The 23,182-nt window shown below is 37.8% G+C and overlaps 1 protein-coding gene across 4 annotated transcripts in view; it reads right to left on the reverse strand.

The window, feature by feature from the left end:
• FOCAD (focadhesin) overlaps window positions 1-23,182 on the reverse strand; it is a gene marked incomplete at both ends in the record, with an annotated part of 280,748 nt that overhangs the window by 226,236 nt on the left and 31,330 nt on the right. For all 4 annotated transcript variants that reach the window (XM_080709563.1, XM_080709560.1, XM_080709562.1 and 1 more), the window contains 3 exons: window positions 2,543-2,749; window positions 6,770-6,974; window positions 13,396-13,497. In XM_080709563.1, coding sequence (XP_080565689.1) covers window positions 2,543-2,749; window positions 6,770-6,974; window positions 13,396-13,497 — 514 coding nt within the window. The remainder of the gene's footprint in view (window positions 1-2,542; window positions 2,750-6,769; window positions 6,975-13,395; window positions 13,498-23,182) is intronic.

Genomic DNA, 23,182 nt, shown 5'->3' on the forward strand with positions numbered 1-23,182 from the left:
TGAGAGCCATCCAGTCTCCTCCCAATCAGTATCAATTTTGCTGAGCAGAGTACATTTATTTTGTTTGAAATGGAAAAGATCTTAAGATAGGGTCATTCAAAATTCATCAACTAAGAGATCAACTATCACCAAATCTACCAAAACAAACATAATATGCCCTAATAAATAAATCCACTTGGTGTACAATGGTTTTCTCTGCCATAAGAGTAGAAAGAGAGATAAAATAAGGTAAGTTAATGTAACATTTGAAGTGAATATCCAGCTGATACCTAGTGGAACATGAATGCATGCATAAACTCAAAATACATAAGACTGCTTTATTCTACTTCATTTACTTCAGATTAAGGTACAAATTGGCCTTAATGGATATATTAAGCTTTTAAATTAATGTTCCTTGGTTTTTTTAATCTCAAGAACATTGGCATGAGGATGGATGGGAAGAAACTTTGTATCACATTATGTTAACAGTTACACTTATTGTTACATCCTTCTAAAATTGTTAAAATATTAAGCAGAAGGAAGACAACACAACTATATATTACACACACACACACACACACACACACACACACACACACACACGATAAATATGAACAACCCCTGTAGTTCCATCCCAAAGCCTCATCCAATCCCACGGTTAGAACTCCCACCTCAAGGTAGATGTCTATAATCTATACCTTTAGCCTAGGCCTCTGTCCTGAAATTCTAATAGATCCAACTGTCAACAATACCTATAAACCTCAAACCACATTATGCCAAAAAACAAGATTAATCATTGTTCCTCCAACATTCCATAGTATTTATCAGTGAATAGCAAGATCCGGTACCCAAAATAGAAAGCTACCACTCTATCCAAGACCCTATCTTTGACCATCCATCAAGCACAAGGCCTTCCTGAACCACCTCCCTAACTAGCCTCTGGATGTAGGTTAAACTGTATCTCCTCAAAACTTATATGTTGAAGCCCTCACCCCCAAAAGTGACTATTATTTGGAATAAGTAATTATGGTAAAATGAAGTCATAAGGGTGGAGCCCTAATCCAATAGGGTCAATGTCCCTATAAGAGACACCAGAGAATTCATTTTCTCAGCTCTGTGAGGACACAGAATGAGCAGCCATCTGTGAAGGAGGAAGAGAACCTTCACCAGGAAACCACTTGGCCAGCACACAGATCTCTGACTTCCAGCCCCAGAACCGTGAGAAAGAAGTTTCTGTTGCTTATGCCATCCCGTCTGGGACATTTTCTTCTGGCAGTCCTACGATACCCTGTTTACTTCTTGCCCTATCTGAAATATTCCTCCCCTCTCCCCAAAAAGATTTCCAGGCACAAAAAAATAAAGGCACCTCTCTGATAAAAGGTCTTCAATAGTATGCCACTGCCCACAAGAGAAAATGCAAACTCACTTGTGTGACATAGGATACTGGCCCAAACTCATCTTCCACACCTTAATTCCTCAACATACTCAAAGTAACATTCTTATTTTGACAGGTCACGCTTACCTGCTTTCTCAGCATCCTATGTTGAGGCATATGCTGTTCCCCCAGATAGAATGCCCTTCCCAGCCTCTCACTTATACCAGACAAATTCCTGCTCCATCCTCAAATCTCACCTTATGCTCTACATCCCTTAACCTGTGCTCCAGGTACACCTTAAATATACTCATAAAAATCATTTAGCCAGGTATAGTAGTACACACTTGTAATCCCAGCACTTGGGAGGCTGAGACAGGAGGATCACAGGTTTGAGAACAGCCTCAGCAATTTAGTGATGACCTCTGTGTCTTAGTGAAACCCTACTTTGAATGGGGTGGGAATTGGGGAAGGGCTCAATAAATGATATGTGGATATGTGCCTCTACCATCTTGTACGCCATTGAGATATATAACTACAGTGTACCAATAAAAATTTTAAAAAATAAGCCGAGTGTGGTGGCGCATGGTTGTAATCCCAGTGCTTGGGAGGCTGAGACAGGAGAATCACACAGGTTCGAAGCCAGCCTCAGCTACTTAGTGAGGCTCTCAGCAACTTAGTGAGATCCTGTTTCCAAATAAAGCATAAAAAATAGGTCTGGGAGTGTAGCCCAGAGGAAGAAAGCCTCTAGGTTCTGCTCCCAGTATCACAAAAAAAAAATTTTTTTAATAAAATAAAAACAAAAAGATTTTTAAAAAAAAGGGGCTGGGGGTGTAGCTCAGAGGTAAAATATAAAGCCCCTAGGTTCAATCCCCAGTACACACACACACACACACACACACACACACACACACACACAAAATCATGTTCATTGTGGTACCAGAAACACTTATCTGCATGTCTAAGTCTTTTGAGGTCACAAAAGTACCTTTTCATCTATTAAATGAGTTTGTCCAATAACAAATGTTCAATACATGAATAAATGAAAAAATGCAGTAGTAATAGTTGTTCATTAGTACTATGATCCAAGTGTGTTGATTAAATCACCTCTGATACACGATAAACTAGATGAGTAATCACCTGGTTCCCGATTTACTCAAGTGATAACTCACATGTTCTTGCTCTCCTTACCTCCTTCAGAAGTTCAATGCCGTGCTCTAAGAGCTGAATTAAAGACGAGCATTCCCCAGTTATCCGTAAGCTGACTTCACAGACACACAGCAGCTGAAGGGTCAGCTGAGTAAGCTGAATTTTCCAGAAAACAGGATGACGCAAAAGGCTTATATATACTTCCTCAATAAACAGCATCACTTCTGTTGTCTGAACCAGATCTTTCATCTGTTTAAGAGAATCACTATTTTATATTAAAGCAATACACAAGTCACAGGATAATTTTAAGCTATACAAGAAGCTTTTAACAAAATCATTTTCTCTAACACAATAGATTTAAAAGGATAAAGTAAGTGGCATAATAATTCAATGAGTGTTAAACACGCACCTCTATCTGCTCCTGTCACTAGCCAAAATACAATTTGCTACTGCTGCCCAGCACAAATTCCTTGTGTTTATTATTATTTTTTTTTTTTTAGCTCCTCGAGGTGCAGATATCTTAAGACAAATTGCCAAGATATGACCAAGGGAAGTAAGGGAAAGCTTTGAGGGAAATGAGTTAGAAGCTGGGTTTGAATTCTCCTGGTGAACTCTCCTACCTACAGTTCCAAAAGAGAGCTGGTAATAAAGACGAGCATTTTATCCTAATGCACTAGGAAGCCCTACATCTGCAACATACTTGTTCAAACAGCCTAGCTAAGTGCATCAGTTCCACATTTGAAAGATGTAATAAGAGACCATGTTCAAATGGTAGGATGTCTTCTCCACAGGCTAATGTATTAGATAGGAAGGATTTAGGTGCTCTTGAAAATCCCAATTCAATTCAAACCCAGCTGTTCTGATCAAAATTCTGGAGTTGGTATAAGGATATGATTCTGCTTCCAGACATACTGCCATTTCTCGGGGATTACCGAGTGATAGACCATCTGCTTCAATCAGGATCCTTGTATCTTTAAATTCATCAAGAGGAAAGCTTACAAGTTGATCAGCTGTATTTTTCACCCTTTGGTTACCACCAGAATAACCCAAAATTTCTATATGGTATGCACAGAGAAAAATTAGTTTCTAGCAAGTAAGAGAAAAGGGACATTAAGAGGTCAAAGGTGAAAATGTTAGGAATTATTAAATTATGAAAAAATGCATGTGAACAGTTTAGTACCTAAATTATTTTGCTTTTTAGCAAGCATCAAGTAGAAAAGTCCAAAGGCCACCAAGAAAAAGATGAATGTAGTACAAAAACCTAATATTTATTTGATGATATATTTCGAGTGCATTTTCCTTATTTGAAACTTTCCATAATAAAAAAATTAAAGAGTCTCAACAAGGTATCATTAAAGGCTCTCTATTCTTTAACATCAAAATCTTAATCATCCTGAAGTAATATTCTATATAAAAATAGATCATGCAATGGGTAATATGTAAAACTGTAAGAATCACAATTAGAATGAAAAAGACAATTCCACAAATATAAAATAGAAAAGTAATTAAAGTGAGATGAAAATTAAATACGAGTTTCACTGACCATCTCTTAACATAAATCTAAGGGTGGTATGGCTTTTTCTTTAAATTAAAAAAAAATTTTCTTTATGTGTCTTTTTTTTTTTACTTTTTTTATGTGGATCATATTGAAAATGGCATACATTCAGACTGTGCTTGGTGCCCTCTCCTCCTCCCCCTTCCCCTCCCCCCCAACAATGAGTGTACAGGTTGACCATGCTACATTCATACTTTTACACATATTCAGATGTAGCTCCTCCATTAATCAACCTCAGCCTTCTTCATCTCCTACCCTTCCATTCTAGCTTTTCTGAGGCATAGAGATTAGTGGAACAAAATAGAAAATACAGAAACAAACATACACATCTATAGTTAATTAATCTTTGACAAAGGGGTCAAACTCATATGCTGGAGAAAAGACAGCCTTTTCAACAAATGGTGCTGGGAGAACTGGCTACCCATTTGTAGAAAGATGGAACTAAATCCTTACCTCTCACCATGCACAAGAATCAATTCAAAATGGATCAAAGACTTAGAAATTAAACCAGAGACTGTGAAGTTATTAGAGGAGGGCATAACTCAACACTCCAAAAAATAATTATTTAAGTGTGACTCTTTCCAAGTGCTTAATATAAGCCAGCCCACATCAACCTTATCAACAGCACTGTACTCAGCCCTAAGAAAAACATTTCATAGGAGCACATTCTGAGCACCAATAAAATAGAGAATTCCTGGCAAAGGACAATGCAAATCTGGAAATCATTTCATACTGGGAATTTAAGAAAGCAATCAAGACAAGAAAAAAGGAGAGAAAGAATGGAAGGAAGAAAGAAAAACAAGACAGGATAGGATGCAGATGGCCTTTTTTAAAGCTCATTTTGTTTTGTTATGGGAAAAATAGAGACTACTGGGCAATTTTAAAAATAAGGCCAATAGAAGTATATGAGAAAAAAGGGTTGCAATGTAAAATAGGATGTTTAGCTCTAAAATATTCAGTTAGTCATGGTAAGATCTTCTTTCAGAAGGTTAGAAATACTTGCAATGAATGAAGAACTAGGCTGCACTATCTTTTTCATTACTAGATGATTTTTTAAATATACCATTACCATTTTATTAAACCTAGCACATTTGTTCTCATGAGTAGGTATCACAGTTTACAAGCTCAAAAGCATCATGGAAGGACCACTGCTTTCAAAAGGGTGATTTCAGCCGGGCATGGTGGCGCACGCTTGTAATCCCCGCACTTGGGAGGCAGAGACAGGAGGATCACGCAGGTTCGAAGCCAGCCGCGCTGGCTTAAGAGACCCTGTTTCCAAGTAAAAAGGTAGAAGGGTTTCCAGGAACCCCAGTACCACCATTAAAAAAAAAGGGTGATTTCTTTCAAGTTTTTTTCTTATGTGCTTTTATTGGTACATAATAGACTCTTCATAATATAAATCATGTTGCAATGACATACATGCACACAACACCTAGTGGGCCCCCAGTTACACTATCTCTAAGACCCCTTCAGACTCTCAGATCCTTTATTCTAATAAAGCTGATTTATTAAGTGATAAAACATTTTTGTTGCTAGTTCTACTAGTTGTAAATGATGTACCCTTTTTCTCACCTAGCTCAGTTCAAGCCAAAGATTCCCAGAAATATTACACAGAGCTCATTTTGACAAGTATTTCAGCTTTTCATAAAGATGAAGGCAAACATTTACCAAAGAACACAGAACTGGGCAGTAGGGCCACAGCGTCAAAACATATACCCTCGTTCACAACACTCTGCTTCTACATTGCTTTACTGCCTACACAAAACAAAAGCTTTGGGAAAGCCACAGGAGAATTCATTTTAATTAACTTTTCTCTGCGTTGATTACAGGAAAGCCTATTTATGAGTCACCGAGGAAAGATTCACTGTAGTCATTCCTTGCTCACACAAATTTAAAACAGGTCATCTGTGACTTTACGTGATCACTTTGAAATATATTCACAGATTCCTCCCCATCCGCCAAGCAGCATGCTGCTCAGACTCCAGGCCAATGGCTAACCTCAACTGTGGGATGGGACAGCCTGACAAATGAATCACTACACTAAAAATCACAAGACACTGGCAATTGCAATTTATTTTTTAAATCAGCCATTGTAGAGACATTAGCTCAAATTTCTCTCCCAGAACTCCCTCGGCATTTTACCCACACCCCTGTGAACCACCTTCATCTATTTACTTTCAATTAGGAGAATTTATATACTTGTCTTAACTCATTCATTATACTGTGGGCTTCTCAAGACCAAGCTCCATCAGGACCACCACATACATCATAAGAGAACAGATAGAAACTGGAATCTGGCACTCAGCTGACAGGCTCTGTATCCTCATGTTGTACCTGCCCAGAGGCACAACTTAAACATTCACACCAAGAGGTCTTCTCTTTACTTCTCCCACTATCCACCACAAGGAGATACTTCAATTCAAACTCTTTTCCCTGATAAGAGCTTTTGAGTAAAGCAAAGTTTTCACTCGTACTTATCCCAAAATAGACTGTGTTGATTTATATTACTGTGAATTTAGTTAACATAGCATATATTTATGTTAAATCTAGATTTGGTTCCTTAATCTTCTCCAGAAGTTTGCAAGCATTTCTAAAACCAGGACTTTCTGAGTTTGCCAAATCAAATAAGATCCAAAACTACTTTCTGTATGTTAACAAGTCAACACTTACTTGAGAGCGATAGTGTATTAGGAAAGGAAGATAAAAGGCCTTACCTGTAAACACGGAACCATATCGCAACACAACTGAAGTATCTGTTGTTCCATTATTGATGGCTGAACTTTGTCAGAAAGAACCCGGGGTTGAAGTAAGACTTTTAGTAAGGCTAGTCGGAGTTTAGCATATTCTTGTAATTGGGATGGTTCACAATATAGATACCAGAGAAATGGTGCCATTATTTGGGTACATGAAACTTCTGACCTGTAAATTATGTAATACATTAGCCAGTCATTGAGTTAAATATACTACCAAGCAGATAAACGCTATATGTCAACTTATAGATCAAGGCATGTCATAAGTTACCATACCATCAAGTGTAGTTTTTTAATTCTGTATGACCCAACTACAGCTATGCCAATCAGTTTTTGGTGCACTCAGGGGGAAAGACTCAATACTGGGAGACCTTAAGGCAAATACCCAGGACTAAGAGAGCTTCTTTTTTGCACATTAGAATACCATCTACATCCCTAGAACTAGTATTTGATGAGCATCAGAATCATCAAAGAACTGTTTTAGAATTACAGATGCCAGAATCTACTCTCCAGTAGTATAACAGAGGCATTTGGGGAGAACTCTACAGGTAAGCATTAATGTAAATGAAACCTATATAATCATTCTAAAATGATTACAATAGCTAACATGTTCAGCACTCCCTCTTATCCATAATTTTGCTTTCCATAGTTTCAATTATCCCCATTCAACCACAGTCCAAAAGTATTGAATGGAAAATTTCAGACACAAACAACTCCTACATCTTAAGTTGCGTATCACTGTGAGTAGCGCGATGCAATTGTGCACTGCCCACTCTGTTCCTCCCAGGATGTGAATCACTCCTTTCTCCAGCACATCATGCTGTGTGTGGTACTCACCATTAGTCAGTAGCAATTATCACATCAATTGTTATGGTATCTCAATGCTTGTGTTAAAAAAATAAAACCCTTGTTTTACTTAACGGCGTCAAAGCACAAGAGTAGTGGTGCTGGCAATTTAAATATGCTAAGAAGCCGGGCGTGGTGGCGCACGCTTGTAATCCCTGCTCTTGGGAGGCGGAGACAGGAGGATCGAGCAGGTTCAAAGCCAGCCGCGTGCGCTGGCTTAGGAGACCCTGTTTCCAAAATGAAAAAAAAAATGTAAAAATAGGTCTGGGAGTGTAGCCTGGAGGTAGAAGGGCTTCCAGGAACCCCAGTACCACCAAAAAAAAAATAAAATAATAAAATAAATAAATAAATAAATATGCTAGGAAACCATAAAGTGATTTCTTTAACTAAATACTTAATAGCTTAATAAAGAAAATCCATATGCTGTGCTTGCTAAATCTATGTAACCTTATTTTTGCTATTTTTAGTTAATAAGGCAAGTTCTTACTATACTCCCCAGGCTGATCCCAAACTCCTGAGCTTAAGCAAGCCTCCTGCCTTGGCATCCCCAGATGCTGGAGCCATGGGCACATGCTTCTATGCCCAGCTTAATCATGGTTATTAGTCTCTTACTGTGACCCTGAATTATATATTAGACTGTAGCTCAGGTGTGTATGTTGTTATGGCTTGGACATGGTGTGCCCCCCAAGGGCTCCTGCTGGGTCCTCAGTTCTGTGGTGTAGAAGTGGTGAGAACTATAAGAGGTGGAACTATAAGGATGTCCTTAGGTCATTGGGGGTGTTGCCCTTAGAAGAGATTAAGGTTGTTTTTATGGGAGCTTAGAGTTAGTTCCCTCAAAAGCAAATCATTATAAAATAAATAAATAATAAATGCCTGAGCCTGGCCACTGAACCCCTCTCTGGCTTCCTGCATGAACTCTTCCTGTCTCCCCTGATCCCACCCACCATGATACCATTTACCATGGGCCTACACTAGGGCCAAGTAGAAGTCAGTACTATGTCACTGAACCTTCATAACTGTGACCTAAATAAGACTTTTTTCTTTATAATGTTTCCCAGCCACAAGTATTTTGGAATAGCAATTAAAAAACGGTCAATATACATATACAGGAAAACATACTGTATATAGGCTTTTATAATATCCACAATTCCTGGCATCCACTGGAACATCTTCAAATGCTAGTCCTCTGTGGACAAGGGAAGGCTACTCTATTTGTTAACTTGTTAACCTTTATGGTATGCAAATTACTGTACTTAAAACCTTTCAACTCATTTTATCCTTACCACATAACCCTATAAAATAAGTATCTGCATTAAACAGACATGGAAACTGAGAAAAATAGAGAGATTGGTAAAGTTAACTGCCAAGACACTCTGCTTAAGCACATCCCAAAGAAGACTCTATATATCTTTCCTACCTATTCAGATTTCCTTATATCCCAGTAATTCCTAGTCCAGTCACTAACACATCAGAACATGTCATAAGCCAGCTTAAAATTATATGCCTTTAAAGCAACATATTTAGCCCAATTCACAAACCCTCTACCAGTGAGCCTCAGTTTACCTTTCCAGCCTCATCTCTTGCACTTCTTCACTCACCACTGAACTCATCATACATCTTTCAGGTCTCAAGCAAGCTATGTGAGGGAGGTTTCACCAGCTATTCCTTTTCACACACACACACCTGCCTGATTTCTATCATCCTTCAGCTGTTTTACAACTTCCTGGCATCCCTTTCTGAGAGGTGGCCTTGGTCAGGTCCCCATTATGTGCTTCCACTGCACAATGATTTTATTATCATTACCTATTTTACATCTCTATCCCTGCCAGTCTATTAACCAGATGAGGGCATGGACCAAGGATTTCTATTGATTGCCATATTACCAGTAACTACATATGTTAGTCTCTCAGAAAATGATTCAGTTACACTATGCTATAGAGTGGCTTTATAATTATACAATATAATTTTGTTATAATGGTTTCCCTATTTGTTGTATGTGATAAATTATTAGATACAAATTTGAACCAGGCATTATCTATTCCTAAGAAGCATCCAGTCTGACAGAGAAGATCAATTACATTCTTGAACTAGAAGACAGGAAGTGAAATCTGCCAGAAGAATGAGGTGAAATGAAATTACTTCCTGGAAGAGATGGCATTTAAATTATGCTTGACAACATAATTATAGAATACCACACATTCCACAGCAATGTGATTTCAAAGCACCATTAACATTAATAAAAATCAGAAATTTACCAAATCAATAAGATTTAATTTCATTCATTCATTTGTTCATCCACTTGGCAAAATTTATGGACCACCAATGGTATACCAGTCATTCATTAATGTGCTGGGGGGTAGGGAGCCAGAAAAAAAATAGATACATCTCCTGCTTTCATAGAGTTCAGAATCTGGAGATATTTTTATTATTATAAGCATCAATACTAACAAAATGATTAAAAAATCAAAAGAACAACTTTTGAGCTCTTATTACTAAAACATTTATTACATCATTCACCTTAGGAAACTAATGAAAAATAGCTTCCCAGATGAAAGAATCAGATGATGTATATACAGATGGGAATATAAAGCACAAGTTTCCAGAAAATAGATTATTAAACACTGCTTCCTCTCCCTCTCCCCCTAATAGTTTATTCCTCAAAGAATAAATAGTACCCAGGTGACAACAGCATCCACAGATAGCTTATTGTTTTTCTTCTACTCTGAGATGCTGAAGGTGGAATACAATGTTTTTATAAAGAAATGTCTTCTCAAGATGTCATTATGATTTGGCATCAGAAGCATATTGTTGCACTTCCTTAAACACAATATAGTATTTTTTAATCTCCATGGCTTAATCTGTCCTGTTTTATATTCTGCATTATCTATCACTTTAATGGGATAAGAAATTGCCAGAGAAAAAAATAAAACAGACAACCTGAAATCCCCAAGTGATTAAAGATGTTTAAAACATGAACAATTGTAATACATGTAGCTACACATAAGTCTTTTATATTTGTGTTCACCAGTAAGAAAGACCTAGAATAAGAGACAGAGAGACAGAGAGAGAGAGAGAGAGAGAGAGAGAGAGAGAGAGAGAGAGAATCTGACTTTAGGCCCAACTCTACCTACCATTAGCTCACAGGTAACCTTGAGCAAGTCACTTAATGTTGTTCTCCTTAGTTCCCTCATCTGAGAAAGTATGTGTTAGACTAGATAACCTTTAAGTACCCAGGCCTAATATCTATGATATCATAGTTAAGTTACACAATTCTTAATTGCTTAAGATTAAAAGTAACAAAGGCCTTACAGAAATAAATGCAAACATTAATTATAAAAGGAACATAAGTAGCTAGTTTAATCAACGATTCCTAACAGAAAGAACTAGAATTCAGGCCATATTCACAACATTTTGCCTCCTCTTCATAGCAGTGAATCACTACTTATATTCTTACCAAATTACCAACCTGCCTGCATTACCTTCAAAATAACAGCTTACATGAAGTTAACGCATTCTAAAATTAAACTTTAGGAAACTCATAGTCCCCCGAAATATGCAAGCAGAATTTTCAATTTTATTCTGCAAAGAATAACCCATAGGGTCAAAGTAGAAATGGGGAGACTGAAATTATTCTTTGCAAACGAATACAAATCATTGTGAACTTCTATATAGAAGCTTATCAGTAAATAAGTCAAAGTTAACTAATAATGTTTTTTCCTTATAAATATCTGGACAAATTTCTGTAGAGTATATTCAGTAGGTACATTCCCAGCTCCAATATAATATTCTCTATAGATAAAAATCAAATCGTAGATTACTTATTGACTAACTAAAGCGTTGAAAAACAGATGCATTCTATGAGTTGCCATGAAAACAACCTTTACAACAAGTTTTACAGAGCGGCAGCATCTTTCTTAAAGTACCAATCTAAGCTAGGCATGGTGGTGCAAACCTATAATCCCAGTACTTGCAGTTTTAAGGACAGACTCGGCAAGTAGTGAAAGTCTCATCAACCTAGTAAGGCCTTGTCTTAAAACTTAAATAAAATAAAGTAGGATGGGGGTGTAGCTTGGAAGTAAAAATGCCCTTTGGTTCGATTCCCAATAACACTCTCTCTCCCCCTCCCTCTCTTTCCCCCTTCCATCCCCCACATATACCTATCTATTTAGCAATGGAAAGAAAATAAACTAAAAAATGTGCTTTTAAATTTGGGGTTCTGGTTTGTTTCTGACAAAGTGAAACAAAGGCTTATTTGGAAAAATCGGTATCTTACCCTTGAAAATACAATCTTAGGTGAGGGAAGAAAATATGATGTTCATATTTTAATTTCTCTCCCTGATAGCAGATTACAAGGTGCTATGAAATAAATATTTCCATCCCACACAGAATTCCTATATTGAAATCCTAATCCTCAAAAAGGTGGTATTAGGAGACAGGACCTCAGGGAAAAGATTAGGTGCTGAGGGATAGGATTAGCACACTTACAAAAGGGGCTCAAGAGAAGTCCCTTACTCTTTCCACCTTGTGAGGGCAAAGTGAAATGTTGGCCTCTGAGAACCAGAAAGCAGACCTCCCCAGACATCAAATCTGCGGGCACCTTGGTCTTCAGTTTCCTAGCCTCCAGAACTGCAAGAAATAAAGTGTGTGTACGCATGTGTGTGCACATGTGCCGTGTGTGCCGCGTGCGCACATGTATGTGCGTTTTAAGCCACCTAATCTCTAGTGTTACGCTATAGCAGCCCAAACTGAGTAAAATTAAAAGTTCTCACTCTTTAAAATTTCCTGCAGCAGTACAATACCTAAAATATCCACTAAAATTGAAGTTATGAACTCAGAAATGATGTTCTTAGAACACTATAAGGCCCTCTGCAACTTAATGAGATCCTATTTCAAAATTAAAAAAAAAAAAGAAAAGAAAATTGGGCTAGGGATCTTGGTCAGAGGTAGAATGCCCCTAGGTTTAATACCCAGCACCCAAAACAAAAATAAAAAGTGAAACAAAAAAAAAGAAAACACAGCCCCAAGTCATGGCTTTCAAGTAGCCAAGCATGGTGGCACCTATCTGTAATCTCAATACTTAGGTGGCAAAAATAGGAGGATAGCATATCTGGTGGCTGTCTGATCTCACTTGACAGTATGACTTGATCTCTACTGGCAGGTTTCTAATGGACTAACTCACCCATTTCTTTTTTTTCTTTTTCTTTTTTTTTTTTTTTTTTTGCGGGTCTGGGGATGGAACCCAGGGGCATTTGACCTCCAAGCCATACCCCCTGCCCTATTTTTTATTCTTTATTTTGAAACAGGGTCTCTCTAAGTTTTAGAGGACCTCACTAAGTAGCTAAGGCTGTGTGCGAACCACGATCCTCCGGTTTCAGCCTCCCGAATGCTGGGATTACAAGCGTGAGCCACCATGCCCGGCTTTATCTCACCCATTTCTATGGGGCAAGAACTTATCTCCTATTTGTAGTATGTAGTAGTTCACCGAATATTTCTACTCAACTCTCCTGCCCACTAACCAATGCTTATCTGGCCTGCATTCACTAATAGCTTTTCTCGTACTCAACGTTTCAACAACCAATAAGTCTAGTATTTTTTTCTCTTAAATAGAGAAAACTATAATCAACTCTAGGACATTTCTTTTGTTCAGGAAAAAAAACAATATAGTCACTGCAGCTTAAAAAAAATTCTAGCTCTAAAATTAGCATATAGCATCTGTCTCCCTCAATTATTTTATTTTCTCTTACCTTTCAGGGCATTGCTGGAAAAAAGCTGTCAGCTGCTGCAAAAGCACTGGCCAGCAATCAGGTCTGTGTTCAAGCACAGTGATCAAAGGCTGAGGATGATTTCTGAAAAACACAGAAAGTCACATTGGAAGCTGTCATTTCAGGACTACACATTCTCAATATCCAAATATAGCAGCAAGAAAAAAAAAAAGCCAACACCATCTAGAGACTTTTTCCAGGATTCATAACTGTCACAAAGCTATCACTTGTGCATTAGCTGCAGAGTCGGTTCATTACCACTGACTTCTTTTCCTTTTATCTAACTGTTTTGCAGGAAAGAAAATGGGCCTGGAGTCTCAGGGACTCAAATTTCAGACCAGACTGCAATTTAAAGGTTCCGACTTTGGCCATGCTCCTGAATCCAGTAGCTCTTTCAAACTCACCCCTTGATTCCTCCGTTCTTGGAGGTCACAGGCTGCCGCCTCCTGCTGCCGCTGGTCTATTTCCAAGCCAGGAAGGTTTCATTTCCTCTAACATTAGTCTACCTTGTAAGCGCTATCTGCCCTCCTACTGCCTTCTTCTCAATGCATTGTTCTATGTTCCCCCAGTGTACTTAAGAGGAAGGGAAAAAATATCCCTCCCATCTCAAACTATCCAAACTGAAAATGCTTACAATTTCTGTTGAAAGAAAATGAAATTTTCGTCTGGACTTTTCTATTAAGATGTCTTAAGACTATAAGACTGTAAGTCTTAAGACTATAAGATTATATTAAACATAAAAGCTAAAATATGGAAGATGTCCAAAAAATAGGACTTTAAAAATTGGAACCAGAGCTGGGCATGGTAGTGGGACAGGATGATTGCAGGTTCGCAGCCAACCTCAGCAACTTAGTAAGGCCCTCTGCAAATTAATGTGATCCTATTTCAAAATTTAAAAAAAAAATGGGGCTGGGGATTTAGGTCAGAGGTAGAATGCTTCTAGTTCAATACTCAGCATCAAAAACAAAAAAAAAATTTAAAAAATGGGACAAAAGAGAAGAAAACACAGCCCCAAGTCATGTAGCTCCAACAATGATTTAAAGATGCTTACAAGTCTTCATGATTTTTTTTAATTCTACTAAAGTAAATAAATACTAAGGAAAAACTTGTTCTCAGTGCTAGGGATCAAAACTGGGGCCCTGAATCTGTTATGCAATTACTCTGCCACTGACTTAAACCCCCAGACCCCAAAAATTATTTAAAACTGCTTTTTGGGTGGTTCTCAAGGTGTGATGGCTTTCCCAGCAACATTATCATTCAGGATCTTAGAGACACAAATTCACAGAGCGCAGCCCAGACCTAACAAGCAGTCCTGCAGAAATTCTGATGTACTGCTATGAAGCAGTGGATTTTAATGGTGGTTGCATGTCAGATGCACCGTGGAGCACTCAACACCAATGTCCAGGTCTCGGTTATCTTGGAGTCATTAGGACTATAGTTCATGCATCAGCATGTGTTAAAAACTCCATCAGATGATTTTAATATGTTACTGAGGGTGAGAGTTGCCATTAGTTAAAAAAAAATCTGAAGAGGGAGGTCAAACATAATTCTGATAGTCTCAGTCTGTCTCTCAACAGAAAAGTACATCTATCACATCGAAACACTCATGTTAAACACCTCTCTGACACCACTGCACAATTTCTGAGCATTATAACACCATCATTTTATTTTCTCGTCAAGCTCACCTACTTTATCATGCACCCGTTTCACATGCTGGCAGCTTCTGGCTTGCTAAAACACAGGCTATTTCGAACTGCCAGATTACCACCATTGCTAAGGGATGGCTCCAAGCAACTTTTTACACCCAAACTCAAAAATCATATCAAATCATATTTCCAAATCCCAAACCATTTGTCAATTAGACCCATCTCCACTCTAGTTGCCCCCAATACTAAGAAGTACATATTAAATTATCAAAGCTACTTAAGTCATGTCTCAGATGAACTAAAAGTAACAGGTTATATTCAGTTGTTAAACCTCCAAATCAAAAAGAACATCAAGAGCAATTCTTTTTGCTATGGTTTTTCGGATAAACATCATATTGATATAAGGGGCATCAAATCAGACCACTCATCAATCCTACAGCAAGTGGTGGTACTTATGATTATTTAACAAGAATACCCAACAAGTTATCACAAAGATTTTATGTGGTCATAAAGCGCTGAAGTGCTTTTCAATAGTCTACCTTATAAGTCATCCCCTTCCCCTTTCTACCTCTTACTCAGAAAAAAAAAAAAATTACTAAGAGTCTTAAAACATAGTTAGATTAAATCAGGTCAAAAAAATAATAGCTTATAATTTTAAAGTAGGATTGAAAACAAAACATCTCTGCTGCATGAAGCTATATGTTTTGCCAGCTACTGAATTTAGCAGATTCTATTTAACATCTCACACTTAAACTCTAAAAATGAGAATATAGTAGGATAAAGATCATCTAGATTTGTGACTAATTTAGACCCCTGGGTATTTAGCTTGTCCAGGTAACTGATTATGTCCAATCCAAGTGGCAATATTGTAGGGAATAGTATGTAATATTGATCCTAAGAAGCTGAAAATCTTAGAGGAAAGAAGTATCAAATGAGAATATTGACTCTGCTTGTTAACTAACACTTGATTACTAGTATCATTCTATTTCAACTGAATACAACTAACTGAAATCGATTTCAAAATTGATTGCCAAAATTGTTTAATAATGAAGCAAGGAGCTATAATCTCCCTTTTGAATCATCAGATTATATGTGAATGCCTATAAAAATATATAAAGCCTTATGCTTAGTAGAATGGATACATCTTTTAATTCAATAAACTACTCTCATGCATGAGAGTTTCTCAATCTTATAACTACTCACATCTTAGGCAGGATTTTTTTTTTGGTATGATACTGTTCTACTTCTAAGCTATACCCCCCAGCCCTTATAATTATAATTATTATTATTATTATTATTATTATTATTATTTTGAAACAAGGTCTCCTTGGGTTGCTGAGAGCCTCACTATATTGCTCAGGCTGGTCTCAAACCTGCGATCCTCCCATCTCAGCTGTGTGCCACCACACCCCATTGTAGGCAGGACAATTCTTTACTGTCCTATATAGCACAGGATGTTTAGCAGCATCCCTGGCCTCTTCCCACTGGATGGGACATTTCCAAATATACCAGTGGGGCAAAACTGCTCCTGGTTCAGAACCACTGCTCTAAGTAAATGACATTTACCACGGAAGGCAGCAAACCAAATGAAGCATCGTATCAGTCTTGAGTTATTCAGAAAGACTGGGATTCCAACTTCACCCTGCTGTATACTGAACCAAAGGTAATCAGTCAATCGTGTTCCAATTTTTATGTTTCATATGGAAATATAGTTAAGAAGTAGCATTAGGCACACAAGAATAATACAGTATATTAGATACTAGACAGCTTAAAATGGAAAACAAATGTAAAATTATTCCTTTGCAAAAATAAAGAATCTTGCTCTAAAATAAACGACATTAAATAATATACATGCTAATTTGGGCATGACAGATGAAGTTATTTTCCTATTTGAAATATTGTAATCAGAGCATTTAAAATGCCATAAGGCTAAGTATAGTTCACTCTTGATGTATTCAAGAATTGATTGTTAAATTCATGGATTATTCAAGATTTTTATTTTCTCTCTTCTCTTACTGCTTTTTAGCCACTACACTTCTTTCAAGTACAGTCAACTGAGAAAGGTCAAGGTAAATTAAAGGATCCACAATTTAAGCAAGTCAAGTTGACACATTCAAATGAAAGTGCTAATTATTTTTTAAAAAGTGATGCAAAAATAAAAATAAAGCCTAAATTAGGCCTCAAAATTCAATTATCCCCAAACCTGCTATTCAAGTACTAAAGAGTGAGGCCACTACAATCCTTTATTCAAATGATGGATGGGATGTCTATATAATTACCTGATCACTTGTAAAACTAATAGTGGCAGCTATCTGTTTTGAAAAAACACAAATGTGGCACATTATCATCATTAACATCGTTATTATTAAAGCAGTAGCTCCACAGCATCATTGGAATCATTTATTATTACATAGTCATGTCCATATCTTGGATAAAACTAAAGTGGAGAGGGGGTATAAAATAATGGGAGAATGGCATCGAATTAAACATGAAGTTTCAAATCCTCACTCTGGTTCTACAACAAATTATGATATCCTAGACAAGAGAATTAACATCTCTTGGCCAAAGTTTGTTCATCTGTGAAACAAGATCAAACTAAGCACGCAACAGAACTCAAGTTATATAATCCATACCATCCACTAAAGTGCATCCTTCATATGCTTAGGACTAAAGGTGAAACCAAACCCCACACAACCAGAAAGCAATAAAATGGAGCCTAAGTACTGGTAATTCTGTGCCAAGTTTAAATGGCTTCAAACCCAATCATGTCAAGTGGAATCTAGGGCCTCAAAAAAAGGTCTATCTTTACCAGAGAGATAAACTATCTTACTTTTTTTTTTTTTTTAATTTCAAAGGAAAATTCTGAGACCAGAAAGAGTACACAGAAATCTCTAAATCAGAATTTTCTAACTTCCAAGATAGCTCATAGATTCTAATTTCTCCTTAAAGGAGAGTAAGTGTGCCGGGCATGGTGGCACGTGCTTGTAATCCCCGTGCTTGGGAGGCTGAGACAGGAGGTAATCATGAGGCTCTCAGCAACTTAGTGAGACCCTGCTTCCAAATAAAATATAAAATAGGTCTGGGAGTAGCCCAGAGGTAGAAAGCCTCTGCATTCTATCCCCAGTACAGAGAGGGGGGGGGGAGGGAGAGGGAGAGGGAGAGGGAGAGGGAGAGGGAGAGGGAGAGGGAGAGAGAGAGAGAGAGAGAGAGAGAGAGAGAGAGAGAGAGAGGTTCTAAAATCAAAATCAATACAAACTAGGCAATCAGGTCACCCTTTATTGGCCTTTGGGGCCTGTAATCTCTCCTTTATTGTGCTTCCCCACCCCTGACATAGGTGAATTAATATGTTGTACATTCTTTGGCATTTTCCCATATTATTTGTAAATTTTTTAATGGTGTGTGTGTGTGTGTGTGTGTGTGTGTGTGTGTGTGTGTGTACTTGGGATTGAACCTATAGGCGTTCTACCTCTAAGCTACAGGACGGGCACTCTTATTTTGAAACAGTCTCACTAAGTTGCTAAAGCTGATCTGGAACCTAGATTCCTCCAGTATCAGTCCCCCAAGTACTCGGATTACAGGTGTGTGCCACCATGCCCAGCTTTAATTGCTTTAAGTAAATCATGGAGCATAATGCCTAGCACATAGAATCATTCCATGAATATATACTAGTATAATTATGAGGGTAGGTTTCTATCCTAAACGGAAGTGTGAGCAGCTTGAAATCCAGTTCTATATCTTCATCCTTTTCCTTTCAGTGATGAATGCACATCTATAAGTAGCATAACTACTACTACTACTTCACACACACACACACACACACACACACACACACACACACACACACTTAAACTGGTCCATTTTTTAGAAATGACAGAATCAACTGGACCATGAAGAAGTCCCTCTCACTTGTAGATCCCACCTTGACCTGTTCAGCGAAAAGACACAGAGGAACACAGAGTTGCTACCTACTACTTCAGTGCTCCCCACCCTTCACTCATATTTCCAACAGCATGGAGCAGAATCTGAAATGATATAGGCATGGTTCTACTAGACCGGCACAGAGACAATGGTAAAATGAGGTATGGAACTGGATTCACCATTCCAAGAATAAATACATCAATCTTAAAAGGAATGAAGGAATAAAAAAAATTAGTCTTCTGGTAGGTAAATCAGAAAGCAAAAGTTATTTGTAACCTTTAGGTCACCTCAACCTTTTGGCTACATCAGAAATAAAGGACAGCTATGATTTGATTTACATCATAAATTCAGTGGCAGCCGCAGATTGCCTTTTCTGCTAGAGGAAACAATGCCTACAGTCACCATGCATTTTCATGGATGCAGCTGTGACCCTGGCGCTTTCAGAAGCAGAGCATGGCACTTACTACATCAAATATGCATTTTAAAAGCATTTCTCTACCTGCTCTGAATTTTTTATTTGAAAGTGCTGGTTAGGAGCTGATTTTCTTTTTAAGTCTCTGCAGATAAGATGCATAATAAAAGTTATTATAAAGATCCTACCATGAATATTGCTATAAAAACACGAATCAAAAAATTAAACAGTAATTACACATTGTCATATATAGCATAATTTTAAAACAAATGGATTTTTATGTTTCCCACATCAGCTCCTAGGAAAAAGATGTACAGCAAAAGTGATTTTAGTTTTGACACTTTTACTGATTATATTTTTAGGTCTATATGACAGGGAACATATATGATTTTTTTAAATATACTTTATATTACAATGCCTCTGCTACCACACTGAACCTCTCCCAGGATCCCTATTCTGAGAACCAGGATTTCAATACAAAGGTGGCTGCCAATATCAAAAGTCTGAACTATTTTAGGTACAAGGTAACAGCTAGAGGGAAATGTACAAGTACTTAGAGATCCAAACCCTTTCTTTCATTAAATTACAGGCCATGATCACATACAAAAAAAAAAAAATTAAGGCAAGACCAATAGATTAACCTTATAACGTTTTTGTAGTCTTAAAGACATTTATTGGCAAATCATCATACCAGTTTTTATGTTAAATATCTACATTTAGAAGAACTTACTAAGCATTTAAGGTAGCTCTTGCTAGCTGGAGAACTATGGTATAGCCTTGCTTTTCAGATATGATTACAAATACCATGTGTAAATCATCTCAGGTGATTAGAACCATAAATAGTGAACAAAACATTTCCTAGGTTGGAGGAGGGGGAAAAAAGGAAGTGAAAATGGAAGCAAAACATGCAGCTAAATAGAAAGAGTCTGGCTGCAAAGGGCCAGATGGTCTTGGAAAGTACGACTGGCTCTGGGGCCCAATTACTGCCCAAGCTTCCTTCTGATCCTTAACTCTACTGGGCTTTTTCAGGAGCAGATCTGATTCAGATACTCTATTCTGTCCTATATTTATTCTGCCGATTTTTACATAAAGATTTCCAGAAGCCCTCTGAAATTACATACAGAATGTACATACAAGATGTATGTGCATTTTCTAGGGGAAAATCCAAAACCTTTTAAGAGCATCTGAAAGACACTTCTGACCATCCCCTACAACAGTATCAGTAAATTAAAGCTAAGGATATCTCAGGTAATTCAGCCTCACTGAATTCCTGCTTTTCAAAAGAGCTTAAATTCTATTTCCTCCTAGAAAAGGTTATATATGACTTGTTTTGCCCAGAAATGGTGGCTCCCTAAATCTTTAGGGGTTTTAAGCTTCAGCAAAATAAAATATATGAATGTTTACACTGGTTCCAATCCTATATGACTGCTTGGCTGTATAGTACAAATGATTTGATAATGGTGCCAGGCTTACTTTACATTAAGTAAAAGCAAACTATACCTCAGGGAGTACCTTTAGATAAAGTATTCAATTATTGAAATAATCAGTCCCCCTCAAAAAAGATAAAGCAAAATGCCCACTTGGACAACAAACCATGTGATAATAGCTGATGTCTAATCTCATTAAGAACTAGTAAATGTAATAACTGAATTTACATAGAAAAAAACTACTCACTAATTAAAGACAGGTTCATTTTTGGTAAATTATAAAAAGCAGTTTGCCTTCAGAAAAAATGTAAAATTCAAAAATACTAAATACTAATTTGTCTGGTGGGTCAGTGGTATTGGGGAATGACTGATAACGAGTACTTCTTTTGGGATTGATCAAAATGTTCTGGAATTAAGTAGTGATACATTAGACAACTTAGTCAAGGTAATACAAACTGCTGACTTAATACACTTGAAAAGAATATATTTTATGGATGCAAATTATCCCTCAATTAAAAAGCCTTATAATACTCTAAATTTACTTCAGCTACAATACTATTTTAAATACTATTTTAAATTAATTTTCAATTTTAAAAAACTCATGTATCACATGAAGTATAAGAACATTGCACTATGATAAATGCATTAACTTGGGTTTCCCTGGGAAAAATATTTCCAATTCAGAATCTCCTCTATCCCCTCCACATTCCTGACTGATAGCTTGTCATTTCCATCTCTAAAACATCTCTTTCTATCTCCCTCTCCCTCTCCTTCTCCTTCTCCCTCTCCCTCCCCCCTCTCTCTCCCTCTCCCTCCCCCTCTCCCTCTCCCTCCCCCCCTCTCTCTCCCTCTTTCTCTCTCTCCATATCTCTCTCCATATCTCTCTCTCCATATCTCTCTCTCCATATCTCTCTCTCCTCTCTCTCTCTCTTCTCTCTCTCCTCTCTTCTCTCTCTCCTCTCTCTTCTCTCTCTCTCTCTCTCTCTCTCTCTCTCTCTCTCTCTCTCTCTCCTTTGCCACTAATAAGTGTGAAGTAACTGGTGGCCTTGGAGATTACCAGGCGTGGACATTACAGTGAACAGTCATAACAGTTTGGGGTGGCAAGCATAATGAGAAGCAGGATAGTGGCACAGTCTTACAGTATCTTCTCCACAGGCTGATTAGTTACAACATGAAAATGATATGTATGCAGTGGAGAAACAAGACAATACACCAACTGGTGATCAAAATTAAAACCAGCAGTGAGGGACAAGAAGGGCATCGGTGCCTCTGAATGAGACATCCTCAGGGAACACAGCATCCTTCCTATGGTATTCAAAAATGCCACCGGGCATGGTGGCACATGCCAATAATGCAAATTTTTATATCAAAAATTTGTTTTAAAAACTTTTGTATCAAAAATATTAATGCAAAAATGTATCTGAATTTTTTTTAAATGACAAAAGGGCCAGGCGTGGTGGCGCACACTTGTAATCTCAGTACATAGGAGGCTGAGACAGGAGGATTGCAGGTTCTCAGCCAGCCTCAGCTATGTAGTCAGGCCCTCCACAACTTAGTAAGACCCTTTTTCAAAATAAAAACAAGCTGGGAGTGGTGGCGCATGCTTGTAATCCCAGCACTTGGGAGGCTGAGACAGGAGGATCGCACAGGTTCGAAGCCAGCCTCAGCTACTTAGTGAGGCTCTCAGCAACTTAGTGAGACCCTGTTTCCAATTAAATATTAAAAAAAAAATAGGTCTGGAAGTATAGACCGGAGGGAGAAAAGAACCTGGGGGGGGGGGACAAAAGGCTGTGGGTTCAGCTCAGTGGTAGCAACACCCCTGGGTTCAATCCCCTGTACCACCAAAAAGAGGGAGAGGGAGGAGGAGACATCAAGAAAGTGAGAAAGTGCATGCACACATGGTGGAGCACACTGTAAACCCAGTACTTAGGACTGAGACAGGAGAATCACAGGCTCCCAGGCCAGCCTCAGTAACTTAGCAAGACCCTCTGCAAATTAGTGAGACCCAGTTTTTTATTTTATTAAAAAATAAAATGAGGCTGGAAATGTAACCCTATTTGGGGAGGTAGAATGCCCCTGGGTTCCATTCCCTGTACTACCAAAAGAAAGGTACGAAAAAAAAAAAGAAAAAAAAAAGGCCAATGCTATGGAAAACAAAGAAAAAAGAAAAAATGAGAAACAGATCTAGATTTTAAGACTATAAATCCCAGTACATGGGAGATGAAGACAGGAGGATCACAAGTTTGTGGCCAGCCTCAACTACTTAGTGCGACCCTCCACAACTCAGTGAAACCCTGTTTCAAAATGAATAAAGAAAAAGGGCTGGAGGTGTAGCTCAGAGGTAGAGTGTCCCTGAGTTCCATCCC

This window comes from Muscardinus avellanarius (assembly GCF_963383645.1).
Source record: "Muscardinus avellanarius genome assembly, chromosome: 13".
NCBI lineage: Eukaryota > Metazoa > Chordata > Mammalia > Rodentia > Gliridae > Muscardinus > Muscardinus avellanarius.